This window comes from Trachurus trachurus (assembly GCF_905171665.1).
Source record: "Trachurus trachurus genome assembly, chromosome: 19".
Lineage (NCBI taxonomy): Eukaryota > Metazoa > Chordata > Actinopteri > Carangiformes > Carangidae > Trachurus > Trachurus trachurus.
Window position 1 is genome coordinate 12,854,536 of NC_139913.1, and position 26,734 is coordinate 12,881,269.

At 44.7% G+C, this 26,734-nt stretch overlaps 1 protein-coding gene across 1 annotated transcript in view; it reads right to left on the minus strand.

Annotated features, from left to right (window-relative positions):
- Positions 1 to 1,791: 1,791 nt before the first annotated feature.
- The window catches only part of LOC311003029 (caskin-2-like), a 56,464-nt gene continuing 31,521 nt past the window's right edge, over positions 1,792 to 26,734 (minus strand). Inside the window, exons 5-21 of the mRNA XM_083994693.1 lie at positions 26,027 to 26,172; positions 25,430 to 25,525; positions 23,100 to 23,233; positions 19,984 to 20,092; positions 19,320 to 19,428; positions 19,040 to 19,134; positions 15,842 to 15,959; positions 12,890 to 13,018; positions 11,299 to 11,426; positions 10,982 to 11,063; positions 8,546 to 8,619; positions 8,349 to 8,459; positions 7,514 to 7,615; positions 7,277 to 7,415; positions 4,548 to 6,821; positions 3,296 to 3,503; positions 1,792 to 2,131 (exon numbers count right to left, since the gene is read on the minus strand). Coding sequence (XP_083850819.1) covers positions 2,035 to 2,131; positions 3,296 to 3,503; positions 4,548 to 6,821; positions 7,277 to 7,415; positions 7,514 to 7,615; positions 8,349 to 8,459; positions 8,546 to 8,619; positions 10,982 to 11,063; positions 11,299 to 11,426; positions 12,890 to 13,018; positions 15,842 to 15,959; positions 19,040 to 19,134; positions 19,320 to 19,428; positions 19,984 to 20,092; positions 23,100 to 23,233; positions 25,430 to 25,525; positions 26,027 to 26,172 — 4,151 coding nt within the window. The 3' untranslated portion in view covers positions 1,792 to 2,034. The remainder of the gene's footprint in view (positions 2,132 to 3,295; positions 3,504 to 4,547; positions 6,822 to 7,276; positions 7,416 to 7,513; positions 7,616 to 8,348; positions 8,460 to 8,545; positions 8,620 to 10,981; positions 11,064 to 11,298; positions 11,427 to 12,889; positions 13,019 to 15,841; positions 15,960 to 19,039; positions 19,135 to 19,319; positions 19,429 to 19,983; positions 20,093 to 23,099; positions 23,234 to 25,429; positions 25,526 to 26,026; positions 26,173 to 26,734) is intronic.

A 26,734-nucleotide genomic window follows, 5' to 3' on the forward strand; every position in this document is an offset into this window, starting at 1 on the left:
GAGTTAGGAGTTCACAATAAAAGCATCTTGCCATCACTTTGTGTAGTAAATACTCTGGAAGGTGCTTGAAGAAGAGAGGGATACAGTCGATGGAATCTGTTTCAGAGACATCTGGTTTAAATGAAGCAAACTGTGGACGTCCTGAGTGTCTCATCCCACAGAGCCGCTCCTGTTCACTTCACGTTTACTGCCGCTCTGTGAGACAAGCCCCGCCCATTTTTGGAGTGTGTCAGAATTATTTATAAATGAAGCAATATAAAACTCTGAATGACAAAATTACATAACGATAATTACAAATAACAGTAACAAAAGGATAATTACATGTGCCGATTAGACATTAGACATTTCTATTTTCTCTCTATTGTTCCATCTGAAGATGATTTAGTAGTTAACATTTACAGTCACCATTCCACCACTCCTTACATTTAAAACATTTTATATTCAATAGAAACAACTCCAAAGTTTCACACTTTATAAACTACTAAACACATGTTGTGAAGAGTTTAATTGACTCCTCTAATTGGTCAGAACGATGAGGCCTCCTCAGAACTTATAGAAGGAAATAGTCTGCATGTAAAATCCATGTTGCTGAATATTTCAACTAAAAAAATGTTTGTACACTTTAAATGAAGGTAATCATTAAATAGAAACTGTAAATGTTAAAATAAAGTTTAAAAATATATTTTTGTAATTCCATTTTGATATTCAATTATCAAATTTAAAGTAGAACAGAGACATTTAAATATAAATTGAGAAATGAATACTTTTCTTTAATGCAGTTCATACAGTTTCTCTAATCTGCAACCTGCAACAAACACACAACTCTGCTCTACAGAAACACAACGTATCTTACAGCGTTCAGTCACCTGAACAGGTCCCACTGTACAAGCGTCTTTGGAAACAGCAGAGTTACAGTAACTTCACTTCATAGCACCCTGAGGTGAGCTGTGGGGGCCTGAGCTCCACACACTCACTGACCACCAAGGACCTGACAACTCAACACACTGCAGCTACACACTCACACACACAACCTCGGGTAATGGCTTTTTTTTTACTGGTTCAATTTGATAACACACATACACACACTGCAATTACTCACAATAATCACAACATGATGGAAGAGTTTCCAGGGCGACATGTAAACGTGATGGACCAGAAGGCTTTCGCTCATTTCCAACAGGAAGTAAACAAGCTGTCTGAGTGCGTCACTTTTTTGAGTCCCCTGGAAACACTTCCATTGTGTTTCACATATATTAGCAGCGCTTTGTGTATTGTTTTTGTTTGTGAGTATTTGCAGCACATGATGAGTTGTGTTGTGAAATTGAAGACTGAGTTTTCAGAAGTTGTTTGTGTTTTGTGTGTTTGCAGCGCACTGAGTCCTCAGGGCCACCGTAGCGTCGGTCAGAACTGACCAACGTGTTTCCACTGACAGTGACAGTGTTTTAAAAACCAGATGTTTCCTGATGTGGTCCTGACAGAACCCTGCTGGAGAAGAGCATAGACTTTGGTAAAAACATGTTTACATAAATATGGAATATGCTGCTTTTAATACAATAAACAATATTTCCCTGTGTAATAGACAAGAAGCAGCAGTAAGCAACATTTTATATATATATATCTTTTTATATATATGTGGGATGATTTAAAGTGTGGATCAGTCCTTTTGTTATAAAGCAAACATATATAGGTATAAATATACTCAGTACAAATATACTGGCTACACACACACACAATGTCACCATAGACATATCTATACATTTAGCAGTAATGTGAATTTAATGGACCCTCGTTCCCTTTAGTGATAATAAAGTAGTGAACACACACAGGCTTCTGGGAGCTGATCTCACAGCTGCTGTTTGTTTTCCCAGGTGTGTGTCCTAAGGCGAAGTGCTCGCGTTGAAAAAACTGGCCAATATCCTCAAATGTGATCCAGACTCAGATCTCAGAGTCGGTCCTGCTCTGGCTCCGCCCCAGCTCGCTAGACTCTGGCTTTTTCTGTCCGTCGCTCCCCTCGGGGAGGAAGAAGCCGAGGCATCAGTCCAACATGGCGTCCAGCTGGTCGGCGAGGTCATCGAACATGTTGCTGATGTCGTCCAGGATGTTCCCAGCGGCTTTCACTGTGCTGCTGCCGCTGAGGGGGAGGCGGGACAGAGGAGCGTCAGTGGGATGATTGACAGTTAACTGACAAGTGATGATCCTGAACAACAAGCAGCAAATGACTGAGTTTGATGCTGTATCTACAGATAAAACCTCAGTGGAAGTAAGAGCCCCCTGTTAATATCCACACTGTATTTCAAGATTTGATTTGCCTTTATTGTTGGAAACAGGTAACACATGAACATTAATGATCTTATTGTAATGACATCATAATTAGTTTTAATGTTTGGTGCAATTAATTTAGTTTTTGTCTTTTTGAATAACAAGACTGTATTCTTGTGCATATAAATTGCAGCTGCAAACTACTGACTTTATTTCTATAATTTACACTAGAACCTCTGTTTTATGTACAGTACCTCATGTATTTATGTGTAAAGGAACCACAGCTGTACAGATGCTGCATCTTTTGTTCCAGTCTCTGATTAAAGGGATAGTTCAACATTTTTGGCAAATTGGCCCATTGCCATAATCCCTATAGTTTTAGGAGTAGGTTTGTTACCTTTAATTGTCGGTGTAAGTTATTTTTAGAGCGGCAGAGCAGCGAGCTGCTCAGAGCTACGCTACGGAGCTCATGGGATTTCTTGGTTTCCCTCATCAAATAGACAATCCAACAACTCCAAAACGCTCTGGTGGACAAGTTGTGACCTGCACATTCACCACGTTATGAGATAATAACGGAACGTTACGAGACAGAGTTGATTTGGAGGTAAATGCAGAGACTGCTTGCCGAAAAACTTCCCAGACGGGAACGTGCATCAACAGTTTTGCATGAATTTACCTCTAAAACAACTCCGTCTCATAACGTTCTGTTCTAAAAATAGCTTGCACCGACAATTAAAGGTAACGAACCTACTGCTAAAACTATAGGGACTAAGGCAATGGGCCAATTTGCCAAAATGTTGAACTATCCCTTTAATGAACTTATAAATTAAAATAAGGACAGTTTTGGTTCGCTTCAACTCTGATTGTTTCTTAACCCTAATGTGTCTCTTTATCTCCATTCTGCCCCCACAACTGTTGAATTGCACCAGTGTCTCTATACAAACCTACTGTCAGAGTTATCTACTGTAAATTGTGGACGCCCTGGGAGGCTCAGTGTGTGAATGTGTGTGTGTGAGTGAGGACCGGTGGTCTTTACCCGTCCACGCTGCTCCCCTGAGCCAGCTTGTTCTCCACCACTTTGAGAGCAGCCTCCAGTGACGTGCTGGTTTGCTCCAGCCTCTTGTGAGCCAGCACCTCCAGACCCGCTACACCGGCCTGAGGGGCCCCTCCCCTCCCTGCCTGGCCCCCAGAGACAGGAGGCTGCACCGGAGACACGGCGCCTTGAGCCATGGAGAGGTTGGGTCCTGTGGGACAGGAAGAGACGTTTTAGAACAATGAAACCCCATAATACAAAGTACAAACTCTTCATGAAAATGTGTTAGATATACAATTTTCCCGATGAAGATCTTGCACCGAACATACATAACCCCATACAAATAAATAAAATGAACCCTCCGGTGTCAGATTTGTTGTAATGCTGTTGTGGAATTGGCTGGAAGTGAGGAGGTTTTGGGAGGGAGTCTGAGACAGTTTATGTTTGATTGTGGAGGATGGTGTAACAATATGCCCTGCATATTATTATAAATATTGCATTCCTCTCTGTGAAGAGGATTATATTGATGAATTGGAAGGTTTTTGTTTGAACAACTGGCTAAAGGACTTTATAGAATTAACAAAGATGGAACGTGCAGCCTCAGTACTACAGGACCTGTATAGAGACGGTTTATGGACCTTGGATGCTCATTAAAACATACTTATGTGAGAGGAATGCTCTTCAAGAATCATTGTAATGATACAATCAGTATATATGAATATAAATGTTAGTTTGAAGGCAGAAAGTCCACCCCCTTGGGGAAATGTTGACACAGTGACTGCCTAAGTAAATCAATATGTACGGTAATATTATAAAACAGAAAGGTGAAATCCAGCAATCTGTTGCTAACTGTGATATAATGAGCGTATACCACAGCTACGATTCTAAAGCCTTATCACAGCATATCACTCCGCGTCAGGGAAGTATGAATGGAAGTTTGTTGTCATGTATCCACGACAATCAAAGAGAAGAAAGGACTCGCCACACTGTAGGAGCTCCCAGGACAACGTTTCGAGCACTGCTCGAGACGTTGTCCTTTTTATAGTCCTCCAATAAATGTTTGTATATTTGGGAGCTCCTACAGTGTGGCGAGTCCTTTCTTCTCTTTGATATTCGTCTCCCTGGACTCAGCACCTGGCTGCACTTCTGGATGTGCGCGAGCCTTTTCTGTTCAAGTATCCACGACAACAAACAAATAAAACAATGTGAATCTAGAGAAGTGACGAGTCAGGATGTAGTGTTTGGTGAGTGTTACCTGCTGCTGGCGCTGTGGGGGGGCTGAGCTGAGCGAGTCTGGACACACACACAGAACCAGCAGCGGCTCTGTGTGGACTCTCGGGTTTGGCCGTCGGTGTGTGTCTCAGCGCTTTGGGGCTGGGGGAACAGGTGTGTGTGTGGACGCTGCCGCCCAGCGTCTGTGACACCGTGTGGATCTGGACGCTGGTCAGTTTGGGAATGGCGGTCTGTGGACCGGTCTGGACCGGGGGGGGGGCTGCTTTCTGAGGCGTCGGGGGTTGGCTGCTGGGAGGCGGTCTGAGAGGACTGGAGGGTTTGGAGGACACGGGGGGCTTCGGCCCTTTACCCACGGAGCCCACTCTCTGGAAAACGTTTCTCGGAGGTTCCTCTTCGCACGGCGTCCTCGCACCGTTGTGTGTGTTTGTGTTGTAATTCACGGCGTGCGGGTGGCTGTCGTGGCCGTTGGCCGCGGTGGTCTCCTCCGGCGTGGACGCGTCCCTGTCTTTGGGCTTGTGTCGTCTCTTCACCGTGTCCGACTCTTTCAGGTTGAACTCTGGCAGCTCCAGGCTGTTGGGGGTCTGGACCGGATCCTCTGAGGGGGTCCTGACCTCGGCGTCGGCCCGGCTGACCAGCGCCATCCGGGGCCGCTGTTTGATGGTGAGGTTCCCCTCCTCGGCGAAGGGCAGGCGGTCACAGCTGTTCTTGGGATGTCCCGCCCTCGCTGCTCTCTCGCTTTTTCTCGCTCTCTCTCTCTCCTCGGTCGCCCCCTCAGAGCCCCCCCCCCTCTGTCTGTCGGCGTCTCCGTCCGTCCTCTCGACTCCTGACCGTCTCAACCCCCCCAGGCCGAGGGCGGGGACGGGTTTAGAGTGCTGCAGGCCGATGTGAGGGGGAAGCAGGTGTGGGATGGGGGAGGAGGCGGGGCTAAAGACGGGGGAGGGGGGGATGTGTGTGGGTGGGGGGATGTCTATCCTCCTGGACGGGCTGCAGCCGCCGCCGCCCTCCAGCCGGGCGGCGATGCTCCTCACGCTGCCGGCGCTCTCCATCTCCACCCCCGCCTTCGCCTCCGGCTCTTCCGCCTCCCCGTTCCCCTGCTGGCGCACCGGGCTGCCGCTGGCCGAGCTCATCCTCTTGGGCGGCGGCGGGGGCGGGCCTTTGCGGCGGGAGCGCACGGCGAACGAGTGGCTGCGGTTGATGTGGCGCTGGGCCCCCGCGGCGGCGCCCCCGGCGGTGTGGCCGCGGCCCGGCCGGCGGGACAGGGTGGCGTAGGACGGCATGGCAGCGGGCGGAGCGGAGGCGCGGGGCGGCGTCTGGTCGTCGTCTTCGTCCGGCTCGCCGTCGGACAGCGCGTAGCGGGTCAGGCTCTGGGCGCGCTTCTTGTGAGCGGCCCTCTGGGGGGGGTTGTCGAGGGGGGTCTGGCCGGGCCACGGCCCCAGCAGGGCGACGGCGCCGGGCAGAGGCTTGGACAGGACGCGGGGGGCGCCGTTGGCCCCCGTCTGGGCCGTGATGTAGCTGAAGGCCTTCTGGGTGGGGGAGGGCTGCGGGGACGGGGAGGAGGGGGAGGAGGGGGGGTGCTGCGGCTGGTAGAGGCGGGTGGGAGACTGGAAGTGTTTGGCCTTGGGGGGGACGGCTGGGTAGGCGAAGCGGGGCATCTTGCTGGGGGTGAGTGGGGGCGTGAGGGGGGAGAAGGGCAGCTTGTTGGGGGTCAGCGAGCGGCTCTGCTCCCACATGTCGGTGGGTCTCTGTCGGCCTCGGCCCCCTGGACTGCTGCCTCCTCTCTTGGCCTCCTCGCCCCCCGCGCCCCCCGCGCTCTCCTCGGAGCGGCCGGAGGTTCTGGCGCCGGCTTGTTGCTCCTGAGAATATCCTGAATTCGAATGTCCGGAATTCCCGGAGTTCCCAGAACCGCGCGACCGCGTGCTGATGCTCTCCTGACTGAGCGACATGGCGGATACCACCGCCGCAGAGGTCACGCCCCGGATCCCAAACGCCTCCGCGGCCCCTCCCCCCGCCCTGCCCATCATGGCGTTCTGCAGCTCGGAGCTCAGCTCGCTGTCCTGGAAGGAGAGCAGGGCCCTGGGGGTGCGGGGGGAGGGGCAGCAGCTGTCCGCGGGAGCGCCGGAGTGGGCGTGGGAGTGAGCGTGTGCGCTGTGCGACGGCGTGTGTTCGATGGCCACCAGCTCCAGCGCCGCGGGGGGCTTTCGTCTCAGAGTCCCTCCTCCGGCTCTGTCGGCATGGTTACTGGAGCGCTGGAGATCGCAGAGTCTCTTCACTGCTAACATCAACTTCTTCTGATGTCCTGAAACACACACACACACACACACACACATTTAGGGCTGCAACTAACCATTATTTTCATTATGAATTAATATATCCATTATTTAAACAATTAATCGATTCATTGTTTGGTCAATAAAATGTTAAAAAATATTGAAAAATTTCAATCAGTGTTTCCCAAACCACAAGACGTCCTCTAATGTCTTGTTTTGTCCACAAACCAAAGAGAGACTCAGTTTATTGTCATGAAGGAACAAAGTAACCAGAAATATTCACATTTAAGAAGCTGAAATCAGAGAATTTGGACTAAGAAAACTACTCAAACCGATTATTCCATTATCAAAATAGTTGATGAATAATTTAATAATCGATTATTGTGCGATTAATCGTTTAATTGTTGCAGCTCTTAACATATTACAATGTTCCACAGTCTCATTATGGGATCACTTCAAACAGAGACTGTGTGTCTCCTCTCACCGAGCTTGGTGATGCCGATCTCCTGCAGGTCCTCCCACGTGATGTCTTTGACTATAGTGATGGAGTCGTAGCCGTTTTCACTCAATCTCTTCTGGTACTGAGGAAGTCCGATCACACTGAGCCACTCCCCCAGGTCGGCCTGCAGCAACAAACACAAACATGGACTGAGTCATTGTCGTCTCATGGACATTAGTGCTTCTACAGCTGATCCAACAGAAACACGTGTGTTGCTCTCACAGGGATGTAGTCAGGCAGCCACTCAGGGATACTCAGTTTGCCGATCTCCATTGAGATCTTCTTCCTGTGGCCTGGTTTGGTGACTCCGATGGCCGTCAGGTCCTGATCCACAGAACACACAGTCATCACAACGTGTAAACAGCAGAACAAAGGATGAAAGGTACAGTGGGAGAAGTGGTAAGGACTGAGGAGGAAGGTGAGTGACAGAGCTCAAACAGAAACAAGTTGAACAAAACCAACAGCCCATCTAACATCTGTGTTTCTAGGCAACGCCAAAAATTTGTAGCTTTATCAGCATTTGTTGCCAAAGCAGTGAAATCATTCATGTCTTCATGTGTCTGTGTTGTAGTGCTTTGTGTTGTTTGCAACAGTGATGTCACCTGAAGATACCAAATTTAGCAATTTTCATATACCAGTATATACAGTATATTAACAATTCTTAGCAATATTTAGGAATTTTACCACATCATGATCTATATACGTATATGTATACACATCTGATCTGATCTCAGCACTATTACTATATTGAATCATTTTTAACAGTCAGTTGGAAGAACAATATTTTTATTTTTTATGTATATTGGTACATAAGAAGTGACAAATTCAAATTGTAATCTTGTAATATTAAAGTAAAATAACTCTTCAGCCTCCAAAACTCAACATTAACATAGGAAGATTTGTGAGATATTGTGTGAAATACTTATAATAAATAATATAATAATTGGAAGTGATTTTGTGTTTTCCAAATCTGCTGAAAGCTTTGGCCCCGCCATCTTTTTCTGAAACAGTCTGTCACTGTCTGATGATGTGTTAAAGCTGTGACAGTGACACACACCTCGGGGGTCATCCTGCTGATGGTGGGCACGTCGTATCCTGCACTGATGAAGTTGGAGGTGTACTGCTCCAACTGGAACTCACACAGCCACTGGTAGATGGCCTCAGAGTCCTGACGGCAGAGAGGAGGCAGGTTTACAACACACACACACAAGCATGCATCCACACACACACACACACACAGGCTACTGAGCTCACCTTGCCCTCCAGAAGGTGCTCCGGTCTGACGAAGCCTTTCTGAGGAGTGCCGTTGACCTGCCGACGGGAGCCACCTGCAAAACATAACACACACGATTCCTCAAGGTGAGTGACAGCTGAGTCACTGATGAGACAAGATCTAACAGTGACCACCACAGTTTCCTCATACAGCTGCTGAGTGGTGCTTTCTCCATCCCTCCCTGTCTTCAGCACAAGTCAAACATTCTGATTACATTCTCTCTCCAGGCTGAACGCATCAGTCTACTTTTTAATTAGAACAGTTTACAATAACCTTTATCTAGAAAGCAGCTCAAAACACAGAGAGACTTTGCAGCGCTACAGCAGATGTCATGACACTTTTACACCAGTTTGACATGAGGACTGGTAACAGTTAACCCTAACCCTTTCAAGTTTACTATCACACTGTTTGCCGATGTCATATCCTCTCCACTACACCATGAAACCATCAAAAGAATTCCAGACTTGTCAAGTTATGACAGAGAGGAGTGGTAAGACAGGACTCTACTGTGCACCAATGCAGAAGACACATTAGATTAGAAAAGTCATCCTGTGATTGATTGTATTGTATTGTCAGCTCCTAGTTTACTAATTTATAGGATTATGTCTGCACAAGCTAGTCATTTTTCGTAAGTGAAGTAGCTTTTAGTTTTTATGCTCCAAGCCGATGGAACAGTTGAAACTGTTGTTGAGTTCATTTCTAAATATCAACTCAAGACACAGCTCTCCAGCCTGGAGTTCATCCAATATGATTTTTAGACATTAGTCACATTAGTTTATGTTATTATGCACAAATGTGTTGTAAATTGTATTTCTTTCTCTATGTACTTTTATTAGAAGTTTCCTTCTGTTTGTCTTTGTTTGCACCACTTGCTGCAGCTACTTTCTAGAGCTTTGCCAGGTTTAGTCAAACAACATCTAGTGAAGAGGTATTTGTCCTCAGGCTGAGACAAAGCTCCGTCTTCACAAAGAGAGAACTACAGCTTGAGCAGAACTAATTCATTTAAACAGCTGAGTGACAGGTCCTAATGCTCCCTAGAAGTTCAGATCAGTGTCGGTCCATCAGGAGGATCATCTTCACCGTCTTCATGTAAATGTGAATAAATTAAATACAGAAGATGACGTCTTACCCTTCAGGAAGAAGAGGAGCGACAGAGCTCCAGACGTCCGGCCCTTCATCCTTCCCTCTGCCTGTGCTGCATCACACTGATGTTACTTCAACTGTCTGTCTCTCTCTGTCTCTCCATCATTAACACATCTGTTTGGCTCTTCCCTGACTCCTTTGTGTCTCCTCCCTCTAACCCCTCCCTCCCTCCCTCGCTCCCACCCTGAGGTCAGCAGTGACCCTTGGCTTCATCTAGCATGTCCTTCCTTAATATGTAGCAGAGCCCCTTCTCAGCACAAACAGATTTACCTGCTATATGTGAATCCTTCACCTGCTGCTCAGATCCAACACATTTCCCTGCTCTGTGTTATTCCCTTTGAGAGGTGATCAAGTGTTTCTATGTGCTCAGTGACGGAGAGAACTGGTGCTTTTATTGGTTTCAGTGGTGAAGTTAGAAAAGTCCATTGTCTGCCGCTCCATCTCATTTCCTCTCAGACTGACGCCAGCAGCAGCTCAGTCTGCGGAGCCTGAGTCCTGCTGCTGCATTCCTCAGGTAGAGTGAAGTTACACAAACAGCATCACTCATCTTTGATGCTGTTCACCGTGAGGGTGACACTGGACCAAGGTCTTTAAACTGCTCTGAGTTTTATTTCTAACCTGTTTTTTCAAGACGGAACTTGATATTTTAACACTTCAACATTTAAAGTGAAAGGTACAGTGCATTGTTGAGACTACTGTTTGAGTCAAACAAGGATTTGGGGAAAATGTCCAAAAGAAATAAATGTTTCAAGTCAATGAAGTCAAACTATGTATTTTCAAGAGGTTTTGCTTATTTAGAAGAAACTAAAGCAATCACATGATGTAGTGTAGTTCAGGTTTTGAAGCATAGCAGAAAGTGTTGTCTAGAGAACACAAGTCATATAGAGGACAGAGGTTCAACTGTCATGAAGATAAAAGCCCAGGTTTAAGACTACTCTGGAAATACAGCCAAAATCAAAGTATCATTTTTGTGCTAATAAATTGCATTATTGTTTTACTTTGAAAATATTCCTTTTCTTTAATTATAATAATCATTATAATTAAAAGAAACAAAGACTTGAAATATCTCAGCTTGTGTGTAATGAATCTATACTGTATAATACTATATATGAGTTCCACTATGAATTGAACCACTAAAATAAATTATCTTATCCATTAGTTTCTTACAAATTGAGATGTGCCTGTATTTCATTCATTCTATTTAGTTTTCAAGACACACAGTGTTATTCCACAGAGAAAGGAACAGATGGCTGATGTTCTGTTTCCTCACTCACCTGTGGATCCATCAACCTGTTTGCTGCGGTCGGCTCCTCCAGAGTGGAGGTGGTCTCCTGATTCACCAGCAGAGGGAGCCATCTGCACACAGAGAGCACAGAGGGGGATGATGGACAATATCCACCTGAACACAAGTCGGTCCATCAAGTAACAAACGTCTCAATTCTTTCACTTTTAACCAGAGAGGAACCAGTTTCACTCTGACAAGTTTCAACCCATCATTGTTTGTAGAATTTATCCAATGAGCAGATCTGCCTTCCTGTCTCTTCCTCCTTCATAAGTTCCATCAGTGTCTCCTCTGGGAGCAGTGTCTCACCTTGCCAGTGTCGGTGTTGTGACGATTGTGATTCCCGTTCTGTTTGTGGCTGCTCTCAGAGCTCTGGCCGCTGCCGGCGCTACGACTGCTGCCCACACTGCCCGAACTGCCGACACTGTTCCTGTCACCTGAGAGGGAGAGAGAGCGACAAGAAAAAGAGAGATCAGAGGGTAAAATGAGACTTTAGTTGGGAAACGAGACAGAAACTGTAGAGTTTTTATTCACTGATAGAAGTCTGGTGAGAGTGCACTGCAGAAGAAAGCAAAAAACGGTTTAAACAAGTCACTGTCTTCAAGATGAACAGACTGAAAGAACTAGAATCACCACCTCACAGTTGTATCCATCATATGTAACGGCCAGAAACTTCACTGTGCTTTTGACCTTTCTTTGCCCTATCAGATGTTTTAAGTGAAACCGGGTTGTAACATGCGTATGAATTCATGAGTTGAAATGAAACTCGTCTTGTGAGCTCACAGTGACCTCCACCTTTGACCAGGAAAATGTAATCAGTTCATCCTTCAGGCGTGACATTTTGCCAAATTCGAAGAAGTTCCCTCAAGGCTTTACTGAGATATCTCCTTCACATGAATCAGATGGACAGCACTGAGAACACCGGCTCTGACTGCTGCTCTTGGAGAAAAATAATTATGATAATAATATGCCGTCTTTGTTATTTCAGGAGAGATTTGGGATTGGAAGCAGACGTTGCTTTATCTCTTGCTTATTAGAAGCAGAACTAAAAATACAAATTTCAAGACTCCACACACTCCAGGAAATAACTTGTTTCAGTTGTTCTTTCAGCTTTTTGCTGCTCAGGCTCCAGGGTGGAGGTGAGTGAGTCTGAGTCAACTGACAAACTGCAACAAACCTGACACCAGAACACACTGGAACCAAAGCACAGGCTCTGCTGTTGTTATTTACTGTTACAGCACGTCCTCCTGTGGGAAAACAACTGTAGTTATGGTTACTGAAGCGTTGGGGGTGTGAGTTGTGTGTTTGGGGTGCTGGAGGAGGAGGGGGAGGGGAGGGGAGGGGAGGGCTTTTCAGGGTGGCATTGCAAGGTCAAGACTTTGGGATATAAAGGGATAAAGATGAGAATAAGCTTCCTGACAGAGGCCCTGTTTATCAGAGCAGCAGGGACTGGAGCTGGTCTACAGGTTCACACAGGGGCTGGGGGGGTTGGGGTGCAAACAGGGTGCAGGGGGGTGGGGGGCGCAGGCGTTTGGGACCACACACTCTTACCAGTGGGAGACCTCCTGAGGACCCAAATGTCCTGAGTGGGGCTAGCAGGACTAGCTGGGGCTGAGAGCTGACTGCCAGGTGGAGCACCTAACAAATACACACACACACTTTAGATCCACACTCACTGGTAGCCCACACACTGACGAGCTGGGGGGGGGGGGGGTCTACCCAGCCCACCACCGGACTGGTCGAGAGGAGGCTGGGATCAGAGTGGTGTTTGGAGGGGGAGTGTGAAACCTGGAGGGGTCAGGGTGGTGGTGAGGGGGGGCGGGGTGAACGTTTCACAGGTGGAGAAAAGAAACCAAACAGATGGTTAGATGTGTGTGTGTGTGTGTGTGTGTGTGTGTACCTGAAGGATCATAACCGTGGGTGTATGAGTCATCAGTCTGAATGGTGGGGCCGTGGCTGGAGGGAGGAGCTCTGGATGGAAAGTGCTGCCGTTGGCAGGGCATGGAGGCCTGGCGGGAGAGAGTGCCCCCTAGGGTCAGGGAGACAGGGTGCATGCATGACTGAGGGCAGGTGGATGGCGCGCGTGCACGTGCTTGTCAGTTTGAAGTGCATGCACAGCAACGCAAACATGCTGAGGGACCGTGAGGTGACGTCTGGAGATGACATGATGAACCCTGTCACGTTTTCACCTTCAGTTTAGTTTATTTTGGTCTCGACATGGCAAATCATACGCAAATCAAAGTAATCAATAAGTAAATAAAGAAAGTGAACAATAGACATAAGGATGAAAAAGTACTACTAGTTCCTATTTACGGAAGAGGATTAGGGCCACTGGTGAAAAAAGGTGAGTTCTGACTTTTTTTAAAGTCAGAATTATGAGAAAAAAGTCATTAATCTGAGATTAAACTCAGAATTCTGACTTTGATCTCAGAATTCTAACTTTTATTCTCAGAATTCTGACTTTTATTCTCAGAATTCCGAGTTTAAAGTGAGAATTCTGACTTTGATCTGCATGTGTTTTTAAATCATTCTCCAGATTATTCCATAGATTGACAGCTGTTACCGTTTAGTTTATGGAACAACGACTAAAAAAACTAAAAAAAAAAAAAGGAGCAGATTCACAGTAAGTAACTCTTGTGTTGCATAAGACGCTGCTGATCACCAACGACGCAGGGAGGGGCTCACTTCTCCTTTGTCTGCTGCTGGTCCATGGTTGCTGACACCACTGACATTATCACAGAGTTCAGACACACACACACACTGCTGAGTTTGCCTCATAAGCAAAGAGCCCATCACCGACTTTAAGTCAAACTCTCTTTCTCTTGTCTCTTCTCCCTCAAACATGAACAAACACACACATAGACACACACACACCCACACACACACTAGAGCGCATAATATCCCAATGTAGACTGTGAGGGCTTTAGCACTGAGCTGACACTCGGCAATCTGGCCATAGTAATCCTATTAATGTGTGTCTGTGTGTGTGTTTGTGAGTGTGTGTGTGTGTGTGTGTGTATCTGGCTTGTTGAGGACCTAGAAGGGAAGTGTTTTATCTCGTGTGTGTGCATTGCTGTCACTGCTGGACCCCTTGCTCTTGCCTGCCCCACTGTCTGAATGTCAGTAGCTTTTACAGCTGCAAAACAAACACAGGGCTCGTATTGCTTTTATTCACAGGGATTAAATCAGATCATTTACAAGCGTCTGAACTCCCCAGTGACCGCGCATGCCAACATGACGGATCCTGCTTGTGTACAAGTGGCAAGATGTATTCTTAGCCCAGATATAACCATTGCCCCGGGTCAAGTTAGCCCTTTTAACACCACTCAGGCAGCTCAACCCCCCAGTGGAGCGAGTCTAATATGGCCCTGTGACCCTGACTTATCATAGTCAGAGGGTGACATCACAGCCGGCATTTATTCCTCAAGTTCACTTCTTTTTCTTCACATATCAAGTTGGTGTTATCTGGTGTTTCATTACAAATTCTTAATTAGCACATTTGCAGGATGAGCATGTAGAGCAGGGGTCTCCAACACGTCGCTTGTGAGCTACCGGTATAGCTCGCACCCCCTTTCCCAGTAGCTCGCCAGGATTAATGAATCATAGCCTACATAAACTTGAAAACTTGATTCGTCACTCAGGAAACCTGCACCTTATATCCAGGATTTTCCCTGCCTATGGTGCCGCCTTTGTTGCGAGTGCGTGTGTGCGTGCATAGGGCCGTTCAAATGTAACGTGCAGATGCGCGTCGTGTGTGCTCACAACCAAAGCGAAGCCGTAGTGGCGCGCAGAGGAAAAATCTACATTTTTTGGGAGGCAGCAAGCGCACCGCATGTCATGTGATAAGAATCGACCAATCAGCTCCATGGACCTGCTTCTCCTGCAGCAGCATGCTACCCGGTTGGTGTTGAGTCAAATCCCGGTTCCCTGCCCAGCTGTTTCTCCCCTAATGTTTCCCATGGAGCTCTGCCCCGAGATGTAGAATGTGTATTATAGAAGAGAAACACACATTTCAGGACCACTGACTTGTATCATCAGAACAGACATGTGATTTTCAATAATAATTTCAGTTATCAGTATGATAGAGGCTTAAAACATACTATTTTCACAGTTTTGTTTTACAAACGTAAAGAATTAATGTTACAAAACATGAGTAGCTCTCAGTGGAAAAAAGGTGGGAGACCCCTGATGTGGAGGGATGAATGCTTTCCTCAGAGCTGTAGTTTACAGCATGACGTCTAGTATGTGGCTGTGGGTGTGGCTGATCCAGGGCAAGAATCCTGACTAGCACGGTGGCACCTGTCTATATGTTTACATGGTGTTTGCACTCTACTGTACAGCACAGTGGGGCAGCTGGTAGCTTTGATTCCCTGCCACCCTGGGAGTCTGGGGTTAAACAGGGCCAGAGATCAGAGTCAGGGCTGAAATGGCAGGAAGACAAAGCTACTTGTCCGCAGAGGCCGTTAGGAGACCAGCAGTAGGTCTGAGTCCGTTCACCCCGATGGGAGAAGTGAACAAGATTACAGACTCATCCTTTTCCCCAGGAGTCACCAAAATAAATATTGGATCCATTTTTCACAAGCCACAGACCTTGTGTTCAAACAGGCACTAACAATTTCTGTGTTTTTCAGACAGATGAGAAGAAAATGTAATTTGCCTTGTCTCTGTCTCAGCAGCAGAGATAACGCTCCTCTCCGATGCTTTTCCTGACTGTCGCTGCCTCTTAGGAGACAGGAAGTGCATACTATGTCATACCAGTGGCACAGCTTGTGATGCATCATCTCCTCTCAGAGCATCCCTGTCGTCGCTACTGAGTGTGTTTGTAGTATCTGCAGATGTTGTGTTGGTCTACCTGCTCGTCTGCTGAGGACCTCCACCACTGAAGGGGGGAAGAAGCCCACCCGGTCCGTGCCCCGCTGGGTGTCATGGATGTGACCTTTCCACCGGCCATCCGAGTGCTGCTCCAGCACCTGATGCATACAAATCAGGAGGACACGGAGACTAAAGTGTGAGTGTGTGTCACTGCAACCAGCATTGGTCAGATCATAACTCAGAACCAGAACCAAGGAGACTGCTTTTTAGCATTTATAAACTGTTTATAAGTGGGTTATTAACTTGGCTGTTCACACTATAAATCATAACTTAATATATCTGTTTATATCATATAAGTTACAATTAGTTTTCATACATTGTTAAATGAATACAAGTTAATTGACTGATCTTATTAACAAGTTAACAACTTGTTAACAAATACCTCAAAAATAAATAATAGTAATACTACATATACAATAATGTAATAATAATTGAATGATAGTAATAATAGGTAACTCATTAAAGGGATAGTTCAACATTTTGGCAAATTGGCCCATTGCCATACTCCCTGTAGTCATAGCAGTAGGTTTGTTACCTTTAATTGTCGGTGCAAGCTGTTTTTAGAACGGCGGAGCAGAGCCGTGAGCTGCTCAAAGCTACTCTACAGAGGCTAATGGGATTTTTGGGTTTTCCTCATCAAACTCATCAAATACACAATCCAACAACTCCAAAACACTCTTGTGGACAAGTTGTGACCTGCACATTCACCACACTATGAAATAATAATGGAACGTTACAAGACAGAGTTGTAACCCAGTTATAAATAGTAATCATAGCAAAATTGTACAGATGAGTCGATAGTAACTTTGGTGACTTAAAGTAAATAAAATATAATAAATGTTGTCTTTGCAGGGAACAAAACAGCTTTTTAACCTCCCTTGTCAACTGCACGTTAAGTCTTAAATATGCACATCACGTGTGTGACTCCTCCAGGCATGTTTTTAACACCATAATGAGAGAGCCAATGAGCTGGAAATGCTCTGTCTATTCATTGTGAGTGTTAACAAAATGCCTGAAGAGGACAAAAACAAAAGAAGAAGAAAAAAAAACACCTCTGCCCTCCCAGAGACACGACACAACAACACATGAGTTCATACAGGAGGAGTGGGAGATGTCATAGCGACTTGTACAGAGATATCAAAATACACATCAGTGAGCACATGAAAAGGCACGCACGAATTAGTGCAAACATTGTGTGTGAGGGAATGAGCAAACAGGCTGGTAATGAGAGAGTGACAGCAACAAGTTAGCGCCTGTTCCTCTGCTCCTGCTCAGGGTACACTAAATTACCCCGCTGCATCCACCACCAATCCTAACAACACCGCCTCGCTCACTGAAGTCTGCAGCAGAGCATCCTGTGATTTCCCTCCCACTGAGTGAAGCAGCTGCAAGAAGGTGTTGAATGAATTTGTAGCAGCTGCCACAAAACAGAATACGATCAACATAACTACAGTACATATGGCTGGTGTTACACTAACTCCTGTACAGTAACAACTAACCTTCATTAAGGAATGATGCAGCCAGGTCAATGTGACATGTGAACATGAAGAGGAGTCCTAACCAGCAGTGTTCTCACATGAGCAGTTATCACTACGATGGAAGGACGCTGCCCCGAACCACCCATGCTCAATGGCTAAGGGACATTATGTCCTGTCTAGGCCTGGGGAAAATCCAGTAATCCATCCATACTCATACCATTTTTTTTGTATTAATGTGTGAGGACCTTTCCTTGGATACTCAAAATCTCTCCTCACAACGGGGTATCATTCTCTCCCTTCCATTTGCTCTTATATGTCCTATAAATGTCACTCACCTTGACATCTAATTCCAGATAAATTCCTTATTCTCAATTTATCCCCATTTTCAGCTCATCTCTCTCCTTCTCCTAAGTGTAAACATAACCCAGGACTCCCAGCAAATGTGTATTACACATCTCCAGAGTGTTTTCTTTTCCTTTGTGTATATAATATGTATATAATTGTGGCAATACTGTATATCTATATAAGGTCTCAGTGTATGGGGAATAGTGGCTTGAGAGGGTGGAAGGGTTCACAGTTGTGCTTCTAATATAGATACTGTACACATATGAACAGTTTTATTACGTAGATATGTTTAAAAAAAAACAATAAATAGATGAGAAAGGAAAAAGCCGACATGGTTTTTTCCATGTTTTTTGACGACAGTATTCGTCCACAATGACCTTCTGTGTTGTTTTCTCTATTTTCTGTCAAGATGCCAAGATCAGACAACGCTGTATTCTTTCCTTTTGAGATCAAAGAGCCACACACTGCACCCAGATTGGTCTTTCACGACTTGCATGGCATACATAGGTGACTGGAGGAAATGAGCTCCACACTAACACCAATAAAATCCCAGAGTTCACAGCTGAGGTCATAGAAGATACAGACAGATTGTAAAAGTTATCATCAACATAAAAGAACATTCAGAGGAGTTTTTGTCAGGATATCACACTGGTGTTGGCTGTTTGACACTATGACGCCCAACACAGTAAAAAATCATCCGTCATGCCTCACTCTTAGTTTTTTTTCCTTCCACTCAGCATCTGTTGTCTCAGGGCAAAATCAGATTGATAGTCTGACTGTGGCATGAATAAAGTAGAACTCAACACACAGCTGGTAAATCACAAAAACCTCCTACTGTTTTTTTTAAATGTTGCTATGAGTTAAAGTGTCACTGGGCCGCCTGGAGCTGGTTCTGAGGACAGCAACAGCAGCAGCAGAGCTCAGAGTGTGTGTGAACTGTGTGGTGGGTGTTTTGGGTAGCCTGTATAGGCGTGGTGCTAATGTGGGGTCTGGAACACAACGATGAGGCGCTGCTCGCCAGTAAAAATGCTGTGGAATTTGAACATTACTGACTTTGGCAGCAACTCAACAGTTGTAACAGTAAAACTGCACCACACTCCCTCATCCAATGTAGTGAGATAAAGAAGCAGAAAGGAAAAAAACATTCTGTGGCATCTGAGAATACAATGATGCAAAGACAAAACAGGGAAAATAAATACTTTTTGTCACAGCAGAAGACAGGGAGTGATAGTAAACAAGAGCTAGCACCACTCCAAACTCAACACAACAAATCAAAACTGCTACAAACTGTGAAGCTATGACTCCCATTAAACAGACCATATTCTTTCTACAAACACATAGACAAACACAAGTACCATGATGAGTTCTCCAGCTCGGAGGTTGAGAGCGGTGGGGTCGTGGAGATTCCAGTAATCCTTCACCGCTCTGACCTGGAGAGAACTGGATGCCTCTGCGGAGAGACAGACAGATACAGAGTTGACATGAAAAGGCACAGACGGCTGCTCTGCCTCTATCTGACACCTGTGCTGCTTGCTATTCATCAACCTCTATTGCTATTCATCAACCTCTCCTCCCCTCTTTAACCAAAAAATACAAATTGCCTGAAGGCTTTAACGAACAGAAGAGTGAACCGACCTCTGAGCAGCTGTTTGATTTCTCTGCTGGCGGAGGACGTGGTGAACTGGTTGACGATGTCCAGGGCTGTCTGGTTGTAGGTGTTGCGCATGTTCACGTTGATGCCCGCCTAAACACACACACACACACACACACACACACACACACACACACACACACACACACACACACACACACACACACACACACACACACACACACACACACACACACACACACACACACACACACACACACACACACACACACACACACACACACAGGGATTATTTAAACAAACCTCCTCCTGCTTCTCTCCTTTATTAAAGAACAACATACTGTAGGAGTTGCAGTGTGTTTCAACATTATCTTTCAAGCTGCACCTTCAAAACAGTGGAACAGTCTTTCAATCACACATCAGCTGAGGTTAAAGGCATAGTTCAGTTTTTTTTTAAGTGGGGTTGTATGAGCTACAAATGTCCATTAAGTACACTAGATGCAGTAGAAAGGTCACTGCCCCCCCCTCACTGAGAAACATTGGCCCATCGCACTGCACCGAGACACAGGCAGTACACTGTTGTCAATGAGGGACAGCATCTAGTGTACTTACTGTAATGGGCATTTGTAGCTCATACAACCCCACTTCAAAAAAACTTAACTATCCCTTTAAGTTGTGTTGGCTTACATCAAGCAGCAGCCGCACTACTTCGGTTTTGCCGTACAGGGCGGCTTCGTGCAGAGACGTTCCCGCCTTGGTGGCCCTGTTGATGTCGATGCCGGCTTTGAGGAGCAACCTAGGAAATCAAATCAGAAACATGCATGTAGAGCCACAGGCGACACTCAGGAACAGATTCACCCGTTCAACTGTTGCAGACATCTGCAACATCTCATTAAGCCATGTACCCCCCACTCTTCCACCCACACACACATACACACACACTCTCTGGTGCCGTTAGAAGCTCAGATGGAGGAATGCTGATGGCATTGTGTCAGAGAGTGGTGCAGAGGAGGAAGAGGAGGAGAAGGAGGTTCTGGTTTCACCATGTGAGGGTTGAGTCTAGATGGGAGGATGTAAACAACACTGAAGCACTGATATGGGATGTTAACTGGTTCGTTTGTGCAGGGAGTTTTTGAATGTTGACTGCAGGCACAACTGATTGATTATTATAATATTTATAATAATAATGATGTCTGAGAGGAGAGGTGACATGTCTCTCTTGTTTATTTCACCAGAGAATTTACATAATAACAAATTATGAAACATAGAAATTAAATTATGATACTGCAACTTTACTCAAAAGATATTACAACTTTTTCTCTTCAAATTGCAACTGATGATTAAAAATACCATGGTTGATTTTCTTGAAAGCTGTGGGATTACATTACAATGTAAAGTTTTACCTTTGTTAGAAAAAACTCATATTATAAATAAGATAATATTTAAAGGGCTTATATTGGAATAGTCATAAAGTCATAACATCATAAGCATGAAGCTCTGATTTGACAGAATATTAAATATTTTGAGATTAAGTTGTAATTTTGAGCGTATATTTCAAATGTATTCCCTGACCAGTCATACTGTCAGGCAGAATGTCCTGAAGTACTTGTATAATACTTGACTTGACAACATGACTGTAAGTGGGGCACCTCAGAGTGGTTGGACAGACAGGAGGAATATTAAGCCATGATGCAGTATGATGAAAAAAGGAGCCTGAAGCGAAACCTATTGTAACCTGCACCTTCTTCCTTCACTCAGCAGAAAACGTTTTAATCTTCTTGGAATGAAATGTTGAGACGACTGAATGTCTGAACACTGTCAAAGTTTAGACTTCCTCATCTCTGTCCTGCAGATAAGTACCTGGCTCAGTCATAATGTGTACGTACGCTACAGAAACTGTGCTCAATTGTACATGAAGTATAGAAGTACTGTAATACATAGACGACAGTGCACCAACAACAAACCTTTTCCTTGGGACAAAATCCTCTGTGTTCACATGTCTATAACTGCTGTCCCAACCAGACATTGAAAGCTTCTCCTGCTGCACAAAAAGTAAGTACTATAAGACATCTGCTGCATAAGTATGGCAGTCTTTGAAGAGACGTAAATCCCTTAGAGGGAGATCACAGGCAAATTCTCCTGAGTAAACTCTGAATAAACTTGTGTGCTAATGCAGTGAATTTTTTCATTTCTTTTTGTGTTGGAGCTTCAACTTCTCTCCTGCGTGTCTACTCAATATTCCACTTCAGGCAGCGCGGAGGATGGAGCAAGTGTTGCAAAATGAGATCTGATAATTCAGAGGATGGGAATCGTTAGCAGCATGCCTGAGAGGCAGGGTGGAGCTACTTGGCTAAGTACATACATATTTACACCGATATGCTGGTATAAAAAAAAACACACACACACACCGAGCTGCTCTCGGGTATCTGAGAAGAGTGAAGTCAAATACCACTACAGTTTAGCATGTGCTCTTTTTGAAAGTGGAGATTGTTACTGGGTACACTTGTGGCCTGACGCACATATATGGTTTTCAGTGTAGCGTTGGTAATAGTAGTGGTAAAAATAGTTACAAATGTGGTATCAATTAATAGCAGGAGCTTTCAGTAGCAGTGGAGGTGGTTGTAGCAACAGCAGTACTACTACCAGGCAGCAGCACAAGTGGCATTGGCAGTAGTAAAAACTGTTGCAGTCTTATACTGAAACAGTGGTGAGAAGAGTGGCAATATTGTTGTGGTTGCAGAAGCAGCAGTGGTATTGCTGGCAGCAGTGACACAGTGATAGCAATGGTAGCAACAATAGTAGTTAGAGTTATACAGTAGTTGCATCAACTTAGGGATCAAATAGAATATCCAACAGCACAAATCATGTTCAAAGCAAAAACTAATCAATAACCAGGCACCAGTCAGTGCATGTTTAGTCAGAGGGAAGGAAAATATAATTTAAGGGGATTGTTTTACTTCACAAAAGCAAAAGTGAGAGATACAAGGACAAGTTTTTGCGTGTCTGTACTGTATGTGGTGTGAAGCTACGGAACAGTCTAGACAATGACTAAAAGCAATGAAGCAGCACTTTTTTATTTTTAGTTACCTTCTATTTTTTTTCCTAACACAATGTAATGAAGGGCAATTACGGAAGTGGGAAAAGTGATCGATTTATTTATGATTTGTAGAAAAGGGGATAGGATTCGATAAGACCAGACCAATAAGATCCTTTTCAGATATGTACTGTATGATTATGCTTTTGTTTTTTTTTTGTTTCCAATTTTTGTTCTTCAGCTGTTTATGTTATTTACAGACGAAGGAACAAACTGAAATTGTGCCTTATTTTGTTTTACATGTTCAAAATAAATATTCAAAAAATAATAATAGAAGCAGAGGGTGGAGCAGCTACAACAGTTATAGCTGTTACAGTTGGGAAGACTAATGTGGCAGAAGTAGCGATAGATAGATAGATAGATAGATAGATAGATAGATAGATAGATAGATAGATAGATAGATAGATAGATAGATAGATAGATAGATAGATAGATAGATAGATAGATAGATAGATAGATAGATAGATAGATAGATAGATAGATAGATAGATAGATAGATAGATAGATTACAAAAAGGAAATATATGATAGCAGCAGTGGTAGTAGTAGTAGTTATATCTGAAGTGGGAGCTATAATGATAGTGGAAGTAGCAGCAGTGGCAGCAGAAGTGGAAGCAGAAGACAGCTGTGTTGGTGTAACTGTGGTTCAAGTAGAAAGATGAATGGCAGAAACCCAGGTGGTGACCTCCCGCTCCGTGCTGCGCTCTTACTTGATGATGTCTTTGTGTCCGTTCCTGGCTGCCAGGTGGAGCGGGGTGGTGGATGGAGAGTCCAGGCTGTCGTGGCCTCCCTCGCCTTCTAACAGCGCCGCAACCATGTTACTGCTCAGCAGCAGCTGAGCCACCTGAGGAGAAATCAAACGCGCCCAGATAAAGATGAAAAAAAAAAAAAGAGTGGCAGAATTAGGGCAAGAATTACAGCATTAGCAACACATGGATATATATGCAAAGCCACGCTGGCTGACGCTGCATGGTGGAAATGTGTGAACTCAAAAAATATATTGTATATGGCGTCTTTGGGTAAAGATAGCCCAGAGAAGCTTATCCACTGCTCAGCAGCTGTCTTAAGATACTGTAGCCTTAAATGACACAATCACTTCCACACACACACACAAACACAAGGTCTGTGTGTCACGGAAACAGCCCAAAGCTTTTATTCTTTCACAGCTAAAGTGCAAAGTCAGAGCAGACAAGAGAACATTTTAACAGACATATGAAGTGTACGTGTGTCTAATTCAGAATTACAAGGCCAGCTATATATCTCAGAGCCGGGCTTATCCGCTGATGTGACAGGCTAACAGTTAAACGCACTGCAATGGGCCGTGACTTTAATGTTGCAGCTTGCGTGTGTTCAAAAAGAGCCACTGAGGCTTATTTCCCTTTCACTCAAACAAGCTTAATTTATCTGGGTCACTTCATCTAAGCCAAGGCTCATGTTCATCAAAAAAAGGGCAAAATAAGATGTTTTCAGATGCAGATAATTGGATTAGAATAACTACATGAATGAAGAAGATCACTGCATAGGAGTTTGAGTCTCAATGAAAGACCAGCACAAGTTGAGAAATCTCACTGTGTCACTGTGAGGTCCAGTTCAGATCAGATCAGTAGCAGTATGGATCGTACAGCTTCATGAAGACGCTTCACCTCTCACCCAAAAGGCTCCTTCAGTCCAGTTCCAGCATGAGCAGCTTTCTGACTTCAAATGAAAGTCCCTAGTTCAACTGCTGATCTGGGCTTTCCTGTGCTGCTGTGTCATGTGCTTGTTAAGCAGTTGTTTTGTTTTCCTGAAGAACCGGTCAGTGCGTGCTTCCTGAATCTGTCAAACTGAAACAACCAGTAGGAAATCTATGAGGTAACTCCCCAGGAAACGTAACGCTCATCCTGACCAGAACCCAGGTGACATTACCAAGTCACATGAGGGCTGGGTGGGTCAATGACTCCCCTCAGTGAAATTCAAGAAGTTAAAGTCAGTCAGTTAGAACTGAAGAGGCTTTTCAGATGAGAGGTGAGACATGTTCCTCAGGTCCAAGAGACACCATGACTGGATGACTGAGAATCTTCTTACATGTTCATCCACGGCTCTGGACTAAATGGAGGCATTTTGAGACAGTGCAAGTAAGATCATCTACTTGCGCGTGTGCAACCAACCATTTACTGTATTTGGTGAAATGTGGACGGGGCGATTCAAAGAACCTGGTATCTGTCACTGCAGGCCAATCTGTGTGAGGATCATTGTTGAAAAGGAATTGTGAATATTGGCTTTGAAAGTCAATTTACAGTGTGCGCCCCTAAATTTTCTGCATGCATGCACTCCTAAAATTTTAAGTAAGGGGCCACTGTGCTCCAAGTAAAAAAAGGTAGTCTGGAGCCCTGACATCGATCAGTCACTACACAAGAAATTACCAAACAGAGAGGATAACAATACATTTGAAGTCATTTAGAAACAGTTTGTGATCAAACAGTCAAAATGTTAACCAATTGTGAAGCCTTTGAGGATCAGTTTTGGTGGTTTATGACTAAAAAGCTGCAAAATTCATGGCTATTTAGCTAAGATGGTCAAAGTGTACATTAAAATGTATTGTTTGTATGTTAGCATGCTGGTGTTATTTCACCACCATGGCTTTTATTAAAGTCTTATGTTATGTTTCTATATTAGCCCCCAAAAAAATTAGCAATCACACTACTGGCGACGGTGGCCCTGAGAGCCCAATACACTGCAATTCTGGGGGAAAAAAGGCCAATAGACAGAGCATAAAAAACTTTTTTTAAAACATCATTAACTTGACAAATTTGCAAATACAACTCAGGCAAATATCAAATCATGTTGGCAAGTAGCAGAGTTTCCAGGGGACACCAAAAGTGAGGAACTCAGCTGGGATGCATTTTCCCCATGTTTTGTGACTTTTCTGTGCTACTGTACCTGGTACTGACATTTTTGTATTCACGATGCTAACGATGGCAGTGATGATGACAGTGTATGAATCACGAATGACATCATGCTGAAGTTGGGCAACAATGACATCACATAAATGTTCTCTTACCTTCAGTCTCCCAAACTCACAGGTCAGATCTAGAGGGGTCTTCTTAGCCTTGTTTATCAGGCAGGGATTAGACTGGTGCTGCAGCAGCATCTCAGACTGAGGTTTGGAAAGAGGAAAGAAAGTGATGTCACCTCATGTATTATATTATAAACATGCACTCACACGCCCGTCATCCCGCTGCATCCTGTGTGTGTGTTGGTTTTGTCTTTGAGCAGAAGTTGAGGAACATTTGATAGCTTGTGTTTAGTATTGTGTCTTGTGGCCTGCTAAGAGGGTCAGAGCTTGGTATGGCTTATAGCTTATATGACAGGTTCAGGGGTGTGTGTGTTTGTGTGTGTGTTTGTCCGGTATGTGTGTATCTGTCGCTTAAGACATTCCAGAAACCAAACACATGAAGCTGAGGCAAAGGAATATGTGTGTTCTACGGCTTGTGAAAAACCAGTATAATGGCATTCATGGTATTACTGGTATTGTTGGTGGACAATACTGGCTGAGACACAAAGGGGGTAGATTTCAGTGAAATGCGAGGACGGGTAATGCCTTCAAACTTTGCCTTGAGCTCTGAGTGAGTATGTTTATGTGTGTGTGCGTACTCACCACCTCATAATGTCCATACTGAGCAGAGAGATGTAACGGTATCTGTCCATCATGGGAAGGGGAGTTGACTGAAGCTCCGGCTCTCAGCAACAGTAATACGGAGTCGGCTTTACCCTGCCACGCTGCGTAGTGGAGCGGACGCATACCTGCAGACAGCAATCACACAAGTTATTGAGATGGGGAATCAAAAGCATGGCATTAACAGATCTGGGGCCAGATTACAAAAACATCCTGTGGATCCTGTCTTAACTGTTTGGTAAGCATGGTAATTATGCGTAGGAAGAGCGATACCACTTGAAAACTTTCTAAGTCAATGTTTCTATTCTAACTTAAGACAGGAAAGGCGATCCTTAGGATGGTATCAGGTTATAACTGATGTTGGTTTCAGTATTTAGTGCCAACTGCCAACACTTCTTATCCCGAGTAAAGATGTGATTACATAGAATGCCTAGAGTTAGATGTAATTTGCCTTTGCAATACTATTGTAACATTAAACCTAAGACAGGAAGATGGAATGACACAGCTCCTAGAGAATAAACATGAGCTCACTGATTGGTCTGGCTTCCAGGCTAAAGTGAGAAGTAAGTAACTGAAGAAAGACTACTGATTTAACAAGCTCACATTCATTTTATATTAAAAGTTACACTAATTTAATTCAGCAGCTCAGCCAATGAGAATAGCTCACTGGCAACAGCTCCTCTGTGGTTC